This window comes from Watersipora subatra, chromosome 4 (genome assembly GCF_963576615.1).
Source record: "Watersipora subatra chromosome 4, tzWatSuba1.1, whole genome shotgun sequence".
NCBI lineage: Eukaryota > Metazoa > Bryozoa > Gymnolaemata > Cheilostomatida > Watersiporidae > Watersipora > Watersipora subatra.
In genome coordinates this window covers 42,484,589-42,502,275 of record NC_088711.1, presented here as the reverse complement: position 1 = coordinate 42,502,275, position 17,687 = coordinate 42,484,589, and the positions used below count along the sequence as shown (strand labels likewise).

The window sequence follows — 17,687 nt, the reverse complement described above, 5'->3', positions numbered from 1 at the left end:
AAGAGAAGCCGCCGAGCCTCGCGTCGAATGTTACCGGCTGGCCCTCGCAATCGACATGGGAACCAGGGTTTAAGAACTCCAAAGATATGCCTTGCCAAGTTACTGGTGAATGTCAGGATGCCGATGTTAGCAGTGAACTCTGGAATATTTGCGTGTGCTGAGCCTTGATCGTTAGAGCAATCCAAACCATGTCTATTTTCTTTTCCTTTGACCCGCTGTTAATTTGTCCTTGAGCCAAATCCGAGTGCTAAAAGGTAGATATATTGGAAGATTGGCAAGTCTGGCAGCCTACTAGCGAATAATGATAATCATTGGGTTGATACAATTGTGATATAATTTTAAAGGTAACATGTTACGAATATATTGCACTTGGAAAAGGCTAAACTTGAAGTGCAAATCTGATAGTTGTCAACAAGTATTCGTAGTATTCGTGACATAACATTTCTATTCAAAATTTAAGCACTAGAACAACTAGATTACCAACGTGGTCAGAAATAATGCCTCGTTTTGCAATTCATGCCACAACACATCTCTAGAACGGCTGCTACAGTTATTACTTCTGTGTCTATCAAGAAATGAATTAGACATCATGGATTAACTTCCAGATATGAGGCAGTTTTACATTTCAGCAAGATGCATCTTTTGGAGTATCATTGATTTGATGCGCCACGCCACGTAGACATGTATAGCAGCTACTTGTGAACTCTCGGTGACCTGTCTTTTATCTATTCATATTAAGTTTGGTCTTGTAATGTTTTTATATGTAGCATTTGCAAACAGATATTTTATCGAAATACTTCATACAATGTTTGAGGCTGGTGCAATGTTGCCACCAAAAGTTTGTGGAAACCTCTTTTTTTCGTTCGAAATTGGCCTGACATTTCATGTTTCTCTACAGTATAAGTTTAAGGAGTCAAGAAGGCGTTGGGGAAACATCTACTGGGTGCTGCCTAATTCCCTAGACTTTGCAAGTATTGCTAACTGTACTAAGCTAGTCTTAGTATACTTATTCGCAAACATCAGTGCTATGTTTGACATCTTTCTGTCTTCATCGTATACAATGACTCAAGAATGCCGGTTTGTAACCCCCATTTGAACACGAAGCATATCATGTGATGTAGCTATCATATACGCTTATCTCATGATCAGCCTGATATTGGAGGGAAATAATTGATAGAAATGTACTGATGCCGGAGTTGTTTTTGATGCTCAGCCAATTCATTTTGTTGGTAAAGTCTGCCCAATTATCTGCTAATTTATACACAGCCCTAAAGTTTTGTAAAAGATAGCTCAACATTTCTACTTCTGCTACCAACCTCCCGTTGTTGTTATTGTCATATATTTCGCTAGTTTCCTCACAAAATGCTACTAAATGATAAATGCTCAGTTGCTAAAACTTTTATGATTTGCTCTTTGTCATTCTCATACTAACAATCGCTTCACACCAGCGGGCATGGAACCACCAGTAAGTTCTTTACTGCCTTACGGCTCTATTGAATACCCTGCGTGTACCTAGTGGGGCACACAGAACAAAATGTTGAGAGAATCTCTGTCGTAGAATGGTTTGCGCTATAAACATTCATTTAGTCCTACATGTATGTGTATTCATAAACTTGGAGTTATTCCGTGCCTGCTGCATTCAGCCATATGTGACTACCAGGGTAATTGCTCAATCACCTTCCTGTGAATCCAAAGTAGTTTGAGCATACGCTGAACATGTTTGTTACAAGACAAGGGTTCAGTTGTTGCAGCCATAAATGTAAGGATCTCATGTTATGGCTTTTAACAGTGTACCGCCATTCATGAGCTTATCAACGTTCAATGGTCTCTCCCTGACTGGGGTATAGCGACCTACGTATGCTCCAATCAGGGCAAAAATTTTATAATTCTCCTAAACCTATGAGGGGCAAGCAATTTCTAATCCAAACACTTCGCGGTGTCCCCCATTGTGTACCTCCATGCTTAGGAAATCAAAAAGCATCATTAATGTTGTTGCTATAAAAGCAAATATTAGCCAGTGTTGGATTCATCATCTGCTTCGGATGACATCAATACTAGGTCCAGAATGTCTGTACAATATTGCAATTGAGTTTTTACTAAATTTAGGTGTATGGCATTGTGAGTAAGATAACACGTGTTGGATTTGTAACGGAGTAAAATATCCCATTGCGCTGCTTGTGTCTCATTGGCTCTTTTTGTTATCAGTGAATACACTTTCATAATTTTTTTAGGTTGCTGAAAAAAAGTAACTGACAAATTAAAATACAATTCATGAAAATTATCTGATAAAACTGATTGAACATCAGTCTCCCTTTGATACAATTACCAGCTTAGGCGCAAGCTATGGTTAGCTTGTGTAGCCATCGAGCAGTGCATGGGGAAGCTATGCAGCCCAACACCGTGGAACGCTGATGACCTAGAACCTAGGGCTGTGTAGCAATGACCTTACAAATCAATTCGCTATCGCCTACTAATAATTATCTAATTTTGAAAAAGCATCTGATGTTGTTAATGGAACACTTGGCCATGCTTAGCATGTCGCAGATAGTAGCTATCTTCTGACTGGAGCTTAGCACATGTCACCATGGGCAAATTGTAAGACCCTCATCTCATGTGGGAAGGCAAGATGTTCCACGCTTTCATTCACAGATTTACAATTGTAAATAAGTTAGCCAGGTCTTTTATAGCTAACTAGTAGGCTTGCCTGGCAAATGCACTGTGTGAGAGATTGTCATAAGTAATAAGTATGTGCGTAATTATCCCATAAAGTAGCAAGGTGATAGGGAGGTGTAGTGGTAGCGGGTTTGCTTTTGAATCTGATGCCCGGGGTTGGATTCCCATGTAAGGCAATATTTTTCCTCGCGCACTTTTAGTATTTAACGCTTTTACTATAGTAAAGATTTATTCCGAGGTATTTGTCAAGGAGTATACTATGTTACACAGGGCTGAGAAGACTGAGGTGCTATCGGAAGATCTGCAGAATGCTGAGAAGAAAGTTGAAGTGCTACGATTGGTTATACAGAACCTAATAAAACGTCTGACGGCATCCTTACAGGCCCACAACATCCAGGACACCGACAAACGCGCGGTATGGGAGAAGCCTAGATAGGATTGGGTGTTAAAGGAATAGGGGCTATGAGGTGGGAGCATGGTATAGTAAGGAGGTCAGGGTATGCTGAGAGTGCCATGGTAACAATGTTATGTGTAAGAAGGGGGCCATGGGGTTAAGCACACAAAGAAGGAGAGCCTTTAGCAATGTAGGTTAGGGAAAGTTGGACAAAAGAACTAGTCAGGCCTTAGCAAAGGGGTGGCCAATAATGATGAGTTGAAGAATGTACGGTCAGAGAAATTACTCCAAATCTATCCATTAAAATTCCTAGCATAGTAATGACTTTGTTCTGGAAGGAAATAGAATGGTGGGTAAAGAGACTTCGGAAGAAAACTTTATTGTGTCTTGAAAATCTTCATCTACTACTTTTATGAGGTCAGCTGTCATTAACCTATCAGCTGCTGTTGCTGGCTTAAAACAATCTTGTTTGATATATACGTGAGATCCAAGGGTTATGCTAAGAAGGCTGAAGAGCTCTTTAATTTATTTCAAATGCAGGCATCTCGCATCTTATGTGCTAATAAACATTCATGACTGTAGGAGCTTATTTAGATATTACGTATTCAGATCTAATTATTTATGCAGATAACCTAACCTAGGTAAACCGATATTCCGTGCATAACCTAACCATGCAAGTGATGATAGCTGAATTAGTAGGCTGTAAGGAGCAAGAGGATATGTTTATAGTATCCAAGCTTTTGCTTACAATTTAAAACTCACTTAATAGAATGATAACCGTAATAGTCTCCCCTGCTGGACCTTTAGAGAGACTGCTTACAACTATGCGCTGGACAAGTTTTCTGATAATTTTCTTATGTTATCCAGATAATGGATATGTTTTTGGAACTTTAGCCCTTTAGTTAATGTTATCTGAATACTAGGAGTCATATTTTAGGGCTATAAAAAGTGACCTGGAGTCAGTCAATCGATCTGTGCCCGAGTGCTTAAGTTAGTTGTTCTAAAGACTGGTCACTTTTGTCTATGATATTGGAGAATCAGCCTTGAAGTTACAATCAATTTCTCTGCTTTTAAAGAAACTTCTAGAGCTGCCCTTAATCCACGTAATCATCGTATTTCCTTGTTATTCATATTGTTAGGAAAGTGGCCTACTGTAAGCCTTTTCGTTCTCTCTAACTTACTAACATGTTTCGTTTGTTGGGTATCATTAAATACATTATTTAGTTTTTTTATTTTAAAACTTCATTTTAACTGCCAATAAGGATTGGCAGTCAAAGGGTTTAACGCTAGGCTGTTCCTTTTAAATATCTCAGTTTAGATTGTTATTGCATTAGGTCATTTGGCGTGTCAGCGTAGGAGATAGCACCCGTAGTCCTTGTCAAACACACGCATGATAAGAGATGTCACAAATTGAAATGTACATGTTGTTGTTTGCATGGCCAATGGTAATGTAACAAAGTGTAAATTTGTTGATGACTAGAACTTGTTTTAACCTCTACCCGTGACAGGCTGTCAGTCTCAGCCCACTAATGAGTGGCTGATGAGTGGGCTGACCAGTTTGAGTCAAACCGCTGACCCTGCCCAACGACAGCTGCTGAAGGACTTTATGACTGCCTATAGCTAGTTCTTAAATTCTTTTAACACAGATTTTAGCATGATACAGCGATTTGTACCTGGCATCGTACTGACCTTTTTCTTTTTAACTAAACAACTTGCTTTATGTTGTCAAGTCAAGCAAGGTATTTCTGACGCAATGTCCAATACTATTGCATGTTGTGCCGATGTTTACTGGGTGTTTATGTTCACATAGTTGCTGCTATATAGAGAACTGCAGAGACGCAGACCTTTCACTCTACCAGTTTAAAGTCTGTCACCTTCATTATAAACCAGGAACCTATGTCATGCATGTTACATTTCCCACTAATGTCTGTTTATTCGCTACGTTTTGATGGCGCTTAATCCGCAAGTTTGCTTAACAGCAAACTGAAGACAGCAAGTCAAGCTAGTTGTTTTACTCGCAAGTCTTTAGCAATATTTTTAATTACCTTTGGAAACATCTATATCGGCTTTGGCGAATGGTATGCAAGAAAATTCCGCGCAAGCCATTCCATTTTTACAATTTTCCACTTTTCAGTCGTTCCTATTTAGATTTGACGAGACAGGAGTGTAGCACTAAGACCTTTGGTGTAGGTTCCTCGTCTTTTTTAATAAAGCACCCGCTTTAAGCCGCAACATGCGAATGAATGGCTTTTGAAACACTCATTACACGGTAACTCAACATGTGCACACAATTCCAAACCTGCATCTTCTGCCCCATTGAAACATAGTTATTTAGAGCCTTAGCAGCCTTGCAGGCACCAGTCAACAGTTGACAGAGCTCTCTCCTCACCATTCACTGAGTTGTCACTTTCAGACCATGAAGAACCTTGTCTGTCATGCTATGCCATCATGAAGTTCAATCGCATTTCTCTTACTGTTGTAGAAAAAGATGCCAGTTGTGCTTGTGGCCAACTCGATGAAGGAGAACAGCGAACACCTCGGGGAGGGGCTGCTCAAGTAAGATTCATTAAAAGCGGTTGTCCCATGGTGGCCGAAGTGAAACTTTCGACATTAGAAGTTTTTGTTAAAAAAGCGGTATAAGTAACCAAATGGCTCCGATCATGCTCAATTCGGTTTTTTTTACATAACTGAATCCAGTGTTTGATTTAACAGTAATTTATTAGTGAATGAAATACTGACTTAATTTTCCTTATGTGGTAATAAGTATATTTTCATCAGTGATCCTCCGTGTGCACAAGCTAGGTAAAAGAGTAAATGATGTAAATGGAATCGGAGTTCAATTTGTGCTCATGTGCTTATTTGTTGCTCTTGTAACTTGACTTGCTTTGGCCGAGATTTGTGCTCTTCTAAAGTTTTGCTTTTATTGCTATTCGGGCACAATGACCTCTCACTACATGCTAGTATGATTATCTCAACGTCACTACTTTTGTGGAATGTTTGTCCTTGCCATTAGGATGTGTTGGGATTCCCTACATTTAGGGAAGTTGCGCATGGAGCACGTGTAGGGCATTCAGATTTTAAACGCGTAACCCTACAGTTTAAAAAAATAACAATAATTTGTGCGATGATTGAGACCCATGAGTATTCATTCGTAGAGAGACCTCATTGGCAGGCGGTAAGCGGTGATCTCCTTAATGTGCTATTAAAATCTTAGCCTGAGAGCTAAGAGAAAAGTTAATGATTGTAGACTATGTGAGTATGCAGTATGACTGCTGGCAGATGCGTTCGATGATTGGTAAATATATTTTTACTAGAATCATTCATGAACCATCGTCCAATTAATTAGCGTGTTGACCGCGTATCGTTGAAAGCTGCATGAAGAAGGCAATTCTATATTGAAAAGTTTAGCAAGGCTCACATTGTTACAAAAAGGGGATTTTGAAACCAACGATAGACACAGCATGCTTCCTGCTGTGATCTGGCAGCTGAAATACTTCACCAGATGATGGAAGACTGAGAGGGTTTGAAGCGTATCATAAAAAGAAATGATTAGCCTCTTCAACTCAGCTTCAAAACAAAAAGTAAATTAAACATGACAAACTGATGGAAGAAAGTCCAAAAGGTGAAGCTACTTTTAACTCGGTGTTAATTGCTTTTGCAGGGCGCCGATGTATTGAATTATATACACTCTTTGGTTTATGAGCTAGTCACTGAGAACGTATTCAAATCATGTGCATTGGCTGGTGTGCAGAGGCCGTAGCAATTAGCCTGCCTAAAGGGTTCTTGGCTATTCTTCATAGAATCTATCGCATTAGCATCAGCGAAAAATGGCATCACTGAGTTTTTGCAAATTTACTATACTTTCGATCTTTGATGCGCTAGGTGTATTGCTCATCATGGCAAACTGACAAACTAAAAATCAAGATACTGTTGTATCTGGTAAAGTCGGACAACTATAGGGTATTGGAACTGTCATTCGAACATTATTGCCTTTATAAGGAGCTATTTTAGATGTAGAAAATATATGTTTTTAAACTTTGTGTTTAGTGGGTATGCACTGTGTATTCCAGTCATGTACTTATTGCAATTGCATAACCATAACCATAGTTTTTACGGTGATTGAAATACAGTCAGTGGTCAAAAGTATTAGCACCCCTGCCTTTGTTGGCTAGTCCATCTAGCAAAACTTAGACTAACTCCGAATAAACTTTACTTACTGCATAATCTATTTAAGCAATGCATATTGCACATCATTAGAATGCTGAGAATCAAAATCTTTCTAATGAGAATTAAACTTGCAACAATAAAACATTTTTACTGAGGAATTGACCTCAGAGGTTGACTCCAACTTTTGCTCCAAAAAGCCCGTTTCACATGCCCCCGAGACTGCTGCGATAGTTTTTGTTTTAGATTAACGTTTTTAAAGGATAAAAAATCTTCTGAGGAATCATATGATATGTATATTGTCTCGTCTGGGTAGCATAGAGCGGCGGTAACAGAGCAGAAACCTAATTGATCACAAAATGATGAGGTTGTTGATACCTTTGGCCACGACTGTAGATACACAATGGTAAGCTAGTACATTTAAGGGTTATGCAAACCTTACACTAAAGAAAACATAGCTAGACTGCTTCACAAGAATTCATCTATCGCGTGGCTTATCAAAAACAACAATAAGCACTGATAAACTTTCTGAAAGGCGTTTGATTTGTTATTTGTCTCAAGCTATTCAAATGGAAATATTGCAAAAATGTTTCCACAAAGAGTTATCGAATAACAAGTAGCGACGTTATCGTAAATGACTTTAGACATGGGACTCTGAGACAGTCGTTGATTCTTATTCCAAAGTCATCTATGTGGAATGCTAATATATATATATATATATATATATATATATATATATATATATATATATATACAGTCAAACATGGATAACTCGAACTTCACGGGACCGAGCAAAAGTGTTCGAATTATCAGAGCGTTCAAGTTATCAGAGCACTGTCACAAGTCCATGTATTTACTTATTTATTAGTAGATACATGTACATATACAAACTATAATATAAATCAAAAGCACAAATGGCTTGTTTCAAATTAAATGCTTCAAATGTAAAGTTTAAAACGTTTTCATGAAAAAGTATAGAGATTTTTCTATCACTTGAGATTGGTTTGTTGTTTGAGGTGATGTTATTGCCAGGACGTTTTTCAGATTGACATTGGCAAAACTTGATCGTTGTTGAAATGCTCAAAAGAAAAGACATTTTTTTCTTTTGGGGTTTTACCCACGATCAATTTTGCCGTTTTTTCTTGAAGTTTATGCAGATTACCTTACTTTACCTGGGATTCGTTAAGAGCAACACTCGGAGGCAGTTCAATTAGAAGTTTTACGAGGTTTTACGGTACATTCTATATCACTCACGCTTTTTTAATAGATACTTATTGAATGTACACACATATTCTGTGTTTAGGTCAAACGATGAATAGTTTTTTTGTAGCTCAGACAACGTATACGTTTAATTAGAAAAATTTTTAAGACGATTTAAACATTCAACATTCCGACGTTGATTCAACACGGAATCATCGTCGGAAAACTATTCATCACGGGCTAGCCGGGTCACGCACTCAAGGATTTTCGCCACGCACATACAAAACAAAAACAACATGCGATTTTTGTTTTGTATGTGCGTGGCGAAAATCCTTGCACGCGTGACCCGGCTAGCCCGAGCTATTCATCGTATCGCAGTATAAATCAAATTTCACCAAACTTTTAGAAAAGTCGTTGACAAAAATATTTTGCCGATGGTGGTAATAACGACGCTTATGAATTACGAAAAGATGAAGTTTACCTCTATGGCTTGGAATAAAGTGATTTTCTAAAGCGATAATAACCGTTTTGGTAGCCGTTGGGCAAAAAAACAGTTCGAATTAACAGTGTTGAGTTTGAGTTATCTATAGCAATTTATCATTACGTGGGAACGGACCAAAGGAAATGTTCGACTTAACCATGTGTTCGAGCTATCCGTGGACGAGTTATCCATGTTTGACTGTATATATATATATATATATATATATATATATATATATATATATATACTTCCAACTTCTAATCTTTACTCAAAGAACTATATATATATATATATATATATATAGTTCTTTGAGTAAAGATTAGAAGTTGGAAGTATATGGAAACTAAAACTTTTGGTCAAACTCTGTAGATTTCGATGTAAACTTTTAATTAATGTCACAGTTACAAATATGGACACTAAATTAACGATTTTAGCTATTAAGGTCATTTCTTTTAACGATTGTACTTACAAAGCCATAGTGAGCTATAATTATTCTTTTGGTATTTACATTTTGCCTCTATCAAACGGTACATACAGGATTTGGTACATGTTGGCAAGTTGCTTGATAGATTGGTTTAAATAATTAACAACATACTTGGTGTGCCAACCAAAGTGAGATTCCACCTGAGCTCAAAAAGTCTTGAACAATTACAGAGAAGTATTCATTGAGTGCTCAAGAGGACTGGAGCTTATCGGCTATGAACAACAATCCTATGAACTTATTCTAGAGAGAAGCACTTTAGTTTATTTTCAACAACTTTTAGAGGTAAGTGATTGACTCATTAGGCCTGTTGATAGACTTCAGAGGTGAGTGTTTTATTTACTAGTGCTGTTGATAGATTTTTTAGAAGTGAGTGTTTTATTTATTAGTGCTGTTGATAGACTTTTTACAGATGTGTGTTTGATTTGTTAGGTATTGTTAGGTATGCCGATAGACCTGTTGTGATGTCAGTTGTTAGGCCTGTCAATAAATGCTAACACTAAATAAATTTTGTTTTAAAGATTTTGAGAGTCAACTTGGTTTTCTTGAGGTTGAGCTTGTTGCAATGAGTTCTGACACACTCAATACAATGCTGGTGTAATTTCTGCAGATATCCATTTGGCTGGATATGTTGATGCCTATAACAATAACATTATATATTTCATGTATAATACTGCATAGATAGGCTGCCATTGACCTAAAGAAATACTATGTGTGTATTCTACAGACTCAATAGAGGTACTTTTATTATTAGGTAGACATTCCCGCTATAAAGAAAAGCAAACAGACCCTATCGAAGCTAACCTTGGATATGGATGCGACTAGGTCAAGGTGAGTTTATCGATGTCTCTTTGACGTACTTCAGTAGATGGGTATATAGTACAATGATAAGCATTGTTTGATGTACTGATCCATGAGTCGCTGTCATAACATCATTTTATGTAAGCGAGTACAGTGGAACCTCAGTTCTCGAACACAATCCGTTCCAGAAGGTTGTTCGAAAACTGAGTTGTTTGAGATCCGAAACAAGTTTTCCCATTAGAATTAATGTATGTAAATTTTAATCCGTCCCAAGCCGATTTAACAACTTCGGTAAAGTATTTTTTAACATTTTACACCATAAACTGTACTGTATACAGCATACTATAAATAAAAACGGGTAGATATAGATCGTGTTTAATTTTAATAAAATATTCTCTATCTATGATGATGAAAAAGGAAAACGAAAAGTAAACATTTTGTATGCTTCGCTCTTAAAACATCGAAAACATTAAAGGTTACGATAAAATACCAAAAATCACAGAAATTGATAATGAAACAGCAAAAAAATGCAACAGGTCATTTACATCGAAAATCGTGTGAAAAAGAAAATAGAAACAAATGGCTCCTTTTTGTAAAGAATTAATGACATGAAACTTCTCCCTTTGTTTGAGAACCTTCCGAAAGTGGCTCATAACAATGTTGTTAAATGTATAAACAGGCTGTTTCCGGAGCTCTTCCGAACGCTTAATTCAAATACGCATGTTCCGGTTTGGTTGAGAACCGAATTTATGGTCGAGATCCGAGACGAACAAATCTCAAATTTTTCGGTCGAAAAGCGAGTTGGTCGAGAATCGAAGCGTTTGAAAACCGAGGTTCCACTGTAGTTACTCATGATTGCTACCTCCTTTGGCTGCCCCCCCCCCCCCGTCTACTCAATGGTTCTAAAAGCTATATTTCTACTCTGAGCAGTATTTACACCTATTGGAATAGATATAGCTGTAGCTGCTAGAGAATAAATACTGCTGACAATGTTAACTGTTTCAAAATACTGACCTAAATACTGACCTATTTCAACTGACCTAAACACTGTTAACTGTTTCGACTATGAAGGCTTAGAACCAGAAAATTTTATGTGAAAATATCATAGGTTAAAACCGGGAGTTAAACGGAGCTTTATCTCAGTTTAATTACAGTTAAAGACTAACTTGCACAAATTTCTGTTGATTTTATTAGAAAGTATTATTAATTTTCTATCATTTGTGATTGTTTTTGATGTTTGAGGTCATCTGACTGTCAGGATGTTTCAAAATTAAAATCGACAAAACTTGATCACGGTTGAAATACTCAAATCAAGCGAAAGGGCGATTATGATGTCTATAGTTGCAAAGAGACCGACAAAATAAGAGATGCATAACGCTGCAACTTGAATACAATGGCTGATATCTATTACAGCAACGATATCAGTTAGTAACATCATTTTGCACATATCTTTCTTTGTAGCGATCAGGTTTTGTCAATTTTAATCTTGAATTATCCTGGCAGTCAGATCATATCAAACATGAAAAATAATTGCGATTGATAGAAAAATACCGATACTTTCCAATAAAATCTACTAACATTTTGTGTAAGTACATCTTTAAGAGCTTGCATTTGGAATAATAACAATAATAAGACAACTTCAAGTATAGACTACATTTAGAAGACAACTCTCATGTGGATATTATTTGCATTCGAAGCAGTTTCAAATCTACACTTTTAGGGAAGATAATCGCATGTTTGCAAACCTTAAATGCGAGACAATTCCAAATTTACATTACTTATGGAATTGAACTTCATGTGAGTACTATTCGCGTGTGGAACAACTATGCGTATGTTAAATTGAAATAGATGAGTAAGCAATGCGCGGTATGTACATATATGAGACCACTCATGTGTGTGGGCGTGGTAATTACAAATTTATAATACTCACTCACGCTAGAAGTCTGGTTGACAGGCAGCAGGCTGCGAGTAAAGAGAGTTCTAGCCACCCCTCTGCTCACAATCAGACCAAGACTGATACACTGATTAATGACCTAGAGGATGCAGAGGTGAAGGTCGCCGCATGTAAGGTGAGTTTTCGGTTTGTTCTGCATACAAATAGATCTACAGGGTAAGCTGTTGCTAGTAGACTGCTCGTTTACTCAGTTTATGGGAGGGTATGTCTGACCCCGAGATCGTTATATAGGATAGAAAAGCTAGCTTGTGTACTAAATAAAACAACAATGGGAATACTATAATAAGATTTGTCTCGCTGAATACTATTGTACAATTTTTAGGTACTCTGCTTTTCTTATTTCTAGGTATCTCCAGATCATTCTTTATATATTTATTCTATTATAAGAAAAAAGTTGTGGCAAATGTATCTAGTGAAGAGAAGTTGTGAGAAGACACAAACGAGTGTTTACATAGTTTTCGATGTCATAGAAGCTTGAGATTACAAAGATATATATATATAGTTTGCTGATAATGTACGGAACACACCAATACATACCTTAGCCCAGGGGTCTGCGACCTTATCCACTAAAAGAGCCATTTGGACCCAATTTCCGCAGGAATGAATGCAGTAGGAGCCACCAACCTCTTTTGATATTTTAAATTGAAAAATACATAAATTCTATATGTAAAGTTTTTCTTCAGCATTTAATGCTTTTATACTATGCTTACAACATAAAACGAGAAGGTGTGGTATGTATAATGATTTAACTACTGAGAAAACAAAATTACACTTTTGCAAAGAACAATATAATAGCTAATAATAACTTGATCGTAATGTAAAAATATTACGTTGTTTATAAGGTTACTTTCAAGAAAAATCGCAACTTCATGTTTAATTCAGTCCTTCTTTTAAGAAACGCTGAACTTAAGTTCTAGCTGGAGCAAATGTCGTTCATGCAGCTATTTTTGCTCAAATTAGCCGAGTTCCAAGAAAAAATCAAAAAGTGTCATGCCGGCTGGTGTAATTTTGGGGGTTTTATTGGCGCATAAATAATGACGCATAACAAGCGACAATGTTCGATTTATTACCATAATTACGATTTTTTAAATTATATTACAAAATCTAGTGATAAAACTTGTATATTTTTATGAATTACTCAGCATATGGTAAAAAAAGAGAAAAATTCCAAAGTCAGAGGGAGCCGCAGGGAGGAGATGAAAGAGCCGCATGCGGCTTTGGAGCCGTGGGTTGCTGACTTCTGCCTTAGCCAACCAAAAGCACCGCTGTTCACGTTTAATTAAAAGAAATTATTTATCTTATTATTTAAAAGAAATTATTAAAAGAAATTATTTATATTTGAAATTATTTATCTTTGATAAGAAGTTAAAAATTTTCTACCTGATTCTGTCACCCATAAACATATATACACTCATGAATAAATTCCTGTGTAAAATTTCTCATAAGACTTTTCTGGCTTCGGTTCGATCCTTCCTGTGTCTAATACAATCAGGAACTGTGCTATCTTGTTGTTGTACTCTTGTACACAGTAATAGAAGCTATTGGCTGTGTGTACACTTTACGCTACTCAGTCCAGATAAAAGGGTTGCTAAATATTTTACAACTCGTTGCTAGATAAACAAATGCTTTTTACTGTGTTGGCTTTGACTTTGACTAGTGTTCCATGCAAGTTTAACAAATAACTATCGGATCTGATACAAAGCAATGTTTTATAATTTCCTGTCGCTGTGAATGAAAAAGTATTGGTTCATAGTTTTGTGCCATTCAACTAGTGAAAAAAGCATTCAATAAGCTGGTAATCGTCTCCCTATTTTTCATGCTATGTCAACCACATGCGCCGCACTGCCTTCCTCGGCTAGTAATCTGTGATACTTGTGACTGAAAAGTCTGCCAAGTTTGTGGAGGCAGAAAGATTGAAAAGCAATGTGAAGGTTTATGTCTTTGATAAATTCTCTCAACTCACAACCTCAACCTCTGACCAAATTATACTGTGGCTATTGGTCAAAGGAAGTTGTGTATATGCTTGCTGTATTAGGTATAGAAAGGAGTCATTTGCTGTGTAGTAAACTACGACTTTTTTTCTCTAGGATCAGTATGCTACTATGATGCTCACATTCCTCTCAAAAGAGTCTGAGATCTGTTTAAAGATAGTCGAGGTAAGTACATACCATCCAGTTTTGAAGATAGTCGAGGTAGGTACATATCATCCAGTTTTGAAGATAGTCGAGGTAAGTACATACCATCCAGTTTTGAAGATAGTCGAGGTAAATACATACCATCCAGTTTTGAAAATAGTCGAGTTAGGTACATACCATCCAGTTTTGAAGATAGTCAAGGTAAGTACATACCATCCAGTTTTGAAGATAGTCAAGGTAAGTACATACCATCCAGTTTTGAAGATAGTCAAGGTAAGTACATACCATCCAGTTTTGAAGATAGTCAAGGTAGGTACATACCATCCAGTTTTGAAGATAGTCGAGGTAGGTACATACCATCCATTTTCATACACTTACCATGTGGCTGAACTGTTTCTTTCCATGCTGTGACTAAACCGCACCACTATACAAATTAGCACATAACTACAGAGAACTATACCGGAAACACCGACTATGTGAATCACATGAAGTCTCCATGAAATCTGAACATCTGGCAGGATTAATCCAAGTTACATTGTGTCTCACGTTAGCCAATCACAGAGTGACTGAAAGTAAATGGCTTTTTGTTTGTTGTTTCTAATGTTTCCACAATACTTATAAGCAATTTGGATGCCAGTCGCAGCTATTGCTGGAGTACATAATCGGTAGCCATAAGTTGTGGGTCTGTTTCGTATAATGAATCCGTTTTTGCCATTTGTTGAGAACACAACACCTTTTATTGACTTTTTGTCAGAATTCCAAAATCAGCTTGTAACTTTTGAATGGAATTTCTTTGGAAAAACAGAATGAGTATAAATTATGCATACGCGTAGCTGCGCGAGTTTCAGACACTGGCTTTCAAGGGCACATACACATGTTGTCAGGAAGGTGCATCATGTTGATGTTTTCGTGTCTACTTAAGCCGAGTGTAATTGACTTCACATACACTGGTTATTAAAGACTGCTACAAAAGATGCTGCTCAATCAAGTCACTTGGTCAAGGCTGTTATAAGCAACTTTCTCAATTTTTTTTAACCTAAATATTTTTCTAGTAGCGTGCTATTCATTTCTAACAGTTTTCAAAATACATAGCTGTTAGCAAAATTGCCAAGGTAAACGCAACTGATACAGAAGCGTTCTGAATGATATATGAAGATGCGTGATAAACCATCAATTTGTGTAATCATCCAGCCTTTTTGTACTCTTGCAAAGATGTAGACTCTATTCCTTCAATGCTCAAACAATGCTTTTAGTTCTATTGGTGCTCAAAGGTCAAGGTTATTTTGTGTTTTAGTGGATGGATGCTCAACATGCTTTTTATAGGAAATCAGTTCAGCAGCTCGATGACCTTTTACCCGACCTCAAATATATGATAGGTTAGTATGATTTAGGTTAGCAGTTACATAATTATATAATAGGTTAGCAGTGAACATTTAAAACAGTCTTGGTTAATTTGATGATGAAGAAATATAAGAGATTTGATTGAACAATTGTGCAATTGGAGATTAATCGTAAAATCCTTGCTGTAAGGCTGCAAAGCCAGTCACCCCTATGTGTAATTGGACAGTAACTGTTGTATCTCTAAAATTTACTCCACCATAAATACAAAAGGAAAATTTCATTCCATAATTATTTATTTACATTTTTTTAAACCGAAGTTTTAGTAGAAATTATCGGAAAGTATTGGTATTTTACTATTTTTCTATCATCTTCAATTGTTTTTTATGTTTGAGTTGATCTGACTGTCAGGATGTTTCCAGATTAATATTGACCAAACTTGATCACGGTTAAAATGCTCATTTTAATCATCAGGTGTGTCGATAAATCACAGAGAATAGTATTACCACAATTATTGAAAACTGAACGGCATTCACTTGGCGCGTGTGTTAGAAGGACGGTCTACTAAGCCGAAGGTCAGGAGTTCAAATCTCATTGAAAGCATTATTTTATTTCAAGCTCCAACCCTGGCTTCGGACATACAGACAGATACGGCTCTTATTATAGTAAAGATTCCAAGTTTAGTTTAAATCAATAAATTGAAAAAATCTTTCATCACCAATTTTTCAGAATGGTCAAGTTTGATATGTTCAACGTAATATTGCAGACCAAAACACATCACGACCGGTCTATGGCTACCCACTGGAAGAGCACCTGCAGGCTACTGGAAAAGAGGTAGCCACTGTTATAGAGACTTGTGTTAGCATTCTCTATCACAATGGAATGGAGGAGGAGGGACTTTTCCGTGTTGCTGGCAGCAACTCCAAGCTTAAGAAACTCAAGGTTTGACTTTTTACCTTTTTATACCTTTAATAAAATGATAGTCATGTTATCCAGTCCTCTACATGTACTCTGAAAACAACATATAGTTATCATATCTAGCACACTAGTTAGTCAACATCATAAAAATATAAACCATATATATAAATATGATAAATATGATTAATATATATATATATATATATCATAGATGTATGGGGTTTATGTATCTATGGTCAACATACATGTGTGAAATGTACAACAACAGCCTAAGTTGGCAATATACAATATATAGGCAGCAATAAAAGGCGCTGTTAGCGGCATATGAATATGTTAATAGTGCAAAAAGGTTATCTATATCGATGTTTTGAAAAATGTTTGGGTTACTTCATCTCAATCTCCTACTGCAAGCTATTTCAGGATATTATCAATCTTTTTCCTTTGTTTTTAGCACAGGCAGTCATTGGTTGTTTCAATTTAGCGTTTCAATCAGTCATCAGCGTTTATCCCGGGCACAGTCAATAATACACTCCTAATTCTTAAGCACACCTCAGAACAGTATATCTTTGTTAAACTGTCAATTGTCATACATTGCTCTCATCCTGTTGTTGACAGCATTCTTGGTACAGTGTGGGTACATATTGTTTCTTGATACTCATAGCTTAGGTCATTTGAGACAAGTTCATTTTGACCTTTAAATCAATATGATATTTTCAGTCATTTCTTCATACAACATACCTTGAGCAGAATTCATGCTCAGGCTTGTGCATGTGATTTTTCAGATACTAAATATATAGCGACTATTAAAGGCAAGCAATGTATAGCATTGTAGGCCTATGTAACTATGTGAGCTCTACGTGTATTGAGATGTGCTTAAATGGCATCAACAAGTAATTAACATTTATATATGAGATAAATATATATTAATTTTTTATATTTTTATTTTATAGCATAAATTTTTATCTCATATATAAATGTTGTATAGATCATTAGATAAATATATATAAATATTTATATATTTATCTATATAACATTTATATATGAGATAAAAATTTATGTTTAATTTTTGTAATATCTTCAAGCCTTACGGGAGAAAATTACTCAATTAACAAGCAAACTGACTAAGCAACAAATTGTGTTACAATTAA

The 17,687-nt window shown here is 36.4% G+C and overlaps 1 protein-coding gene across 2 annotated transcripts in view; it reads left to right on the top strand.

Annotated features, from left to right (window-relative positions):
- The window catches only part of LOC137392824 (rho GTPase-activating protein 17-like), a 40,794-nt gene that overhangs the window by 9,497 nt on the left and 13,610 nt on the right, over positions 1–17,687 (top strand). For both annotated transcript variants that reach the window (XM_068079154.1, XM_068079155.1), the window contains 8 exons: positions 2,944–3,088; positions 5,550–5,623; positions 9,567–9,678; positions 10,148–10,224; positions 12,149–12,263; positions 14,236–14,304; positions 15,578–15,659; positions 16,388–16,563. In XM_068079154.1, coding sequence (XP_067935255.1) covers positions 2,944–3,088; positions 5,550–5,623; positions 9,567–9,678; positions 10,148–10,224; positions 12,149–12,263; positions 14,236–14,304; positions 15,578–15,659; positions 16,388–16,563 — 850 coding nt within the window. The remainder of the gene's footprint in view (positions 1–2,943; positions 3,089–5,549; positions 5,624–9,566; positions 9,679–10,147; positions 10,225–12,148; positions 12,264–14,235; positions 14,305–15,577; positions 15,660–16,387; positions 16,564–17,687) is intronic.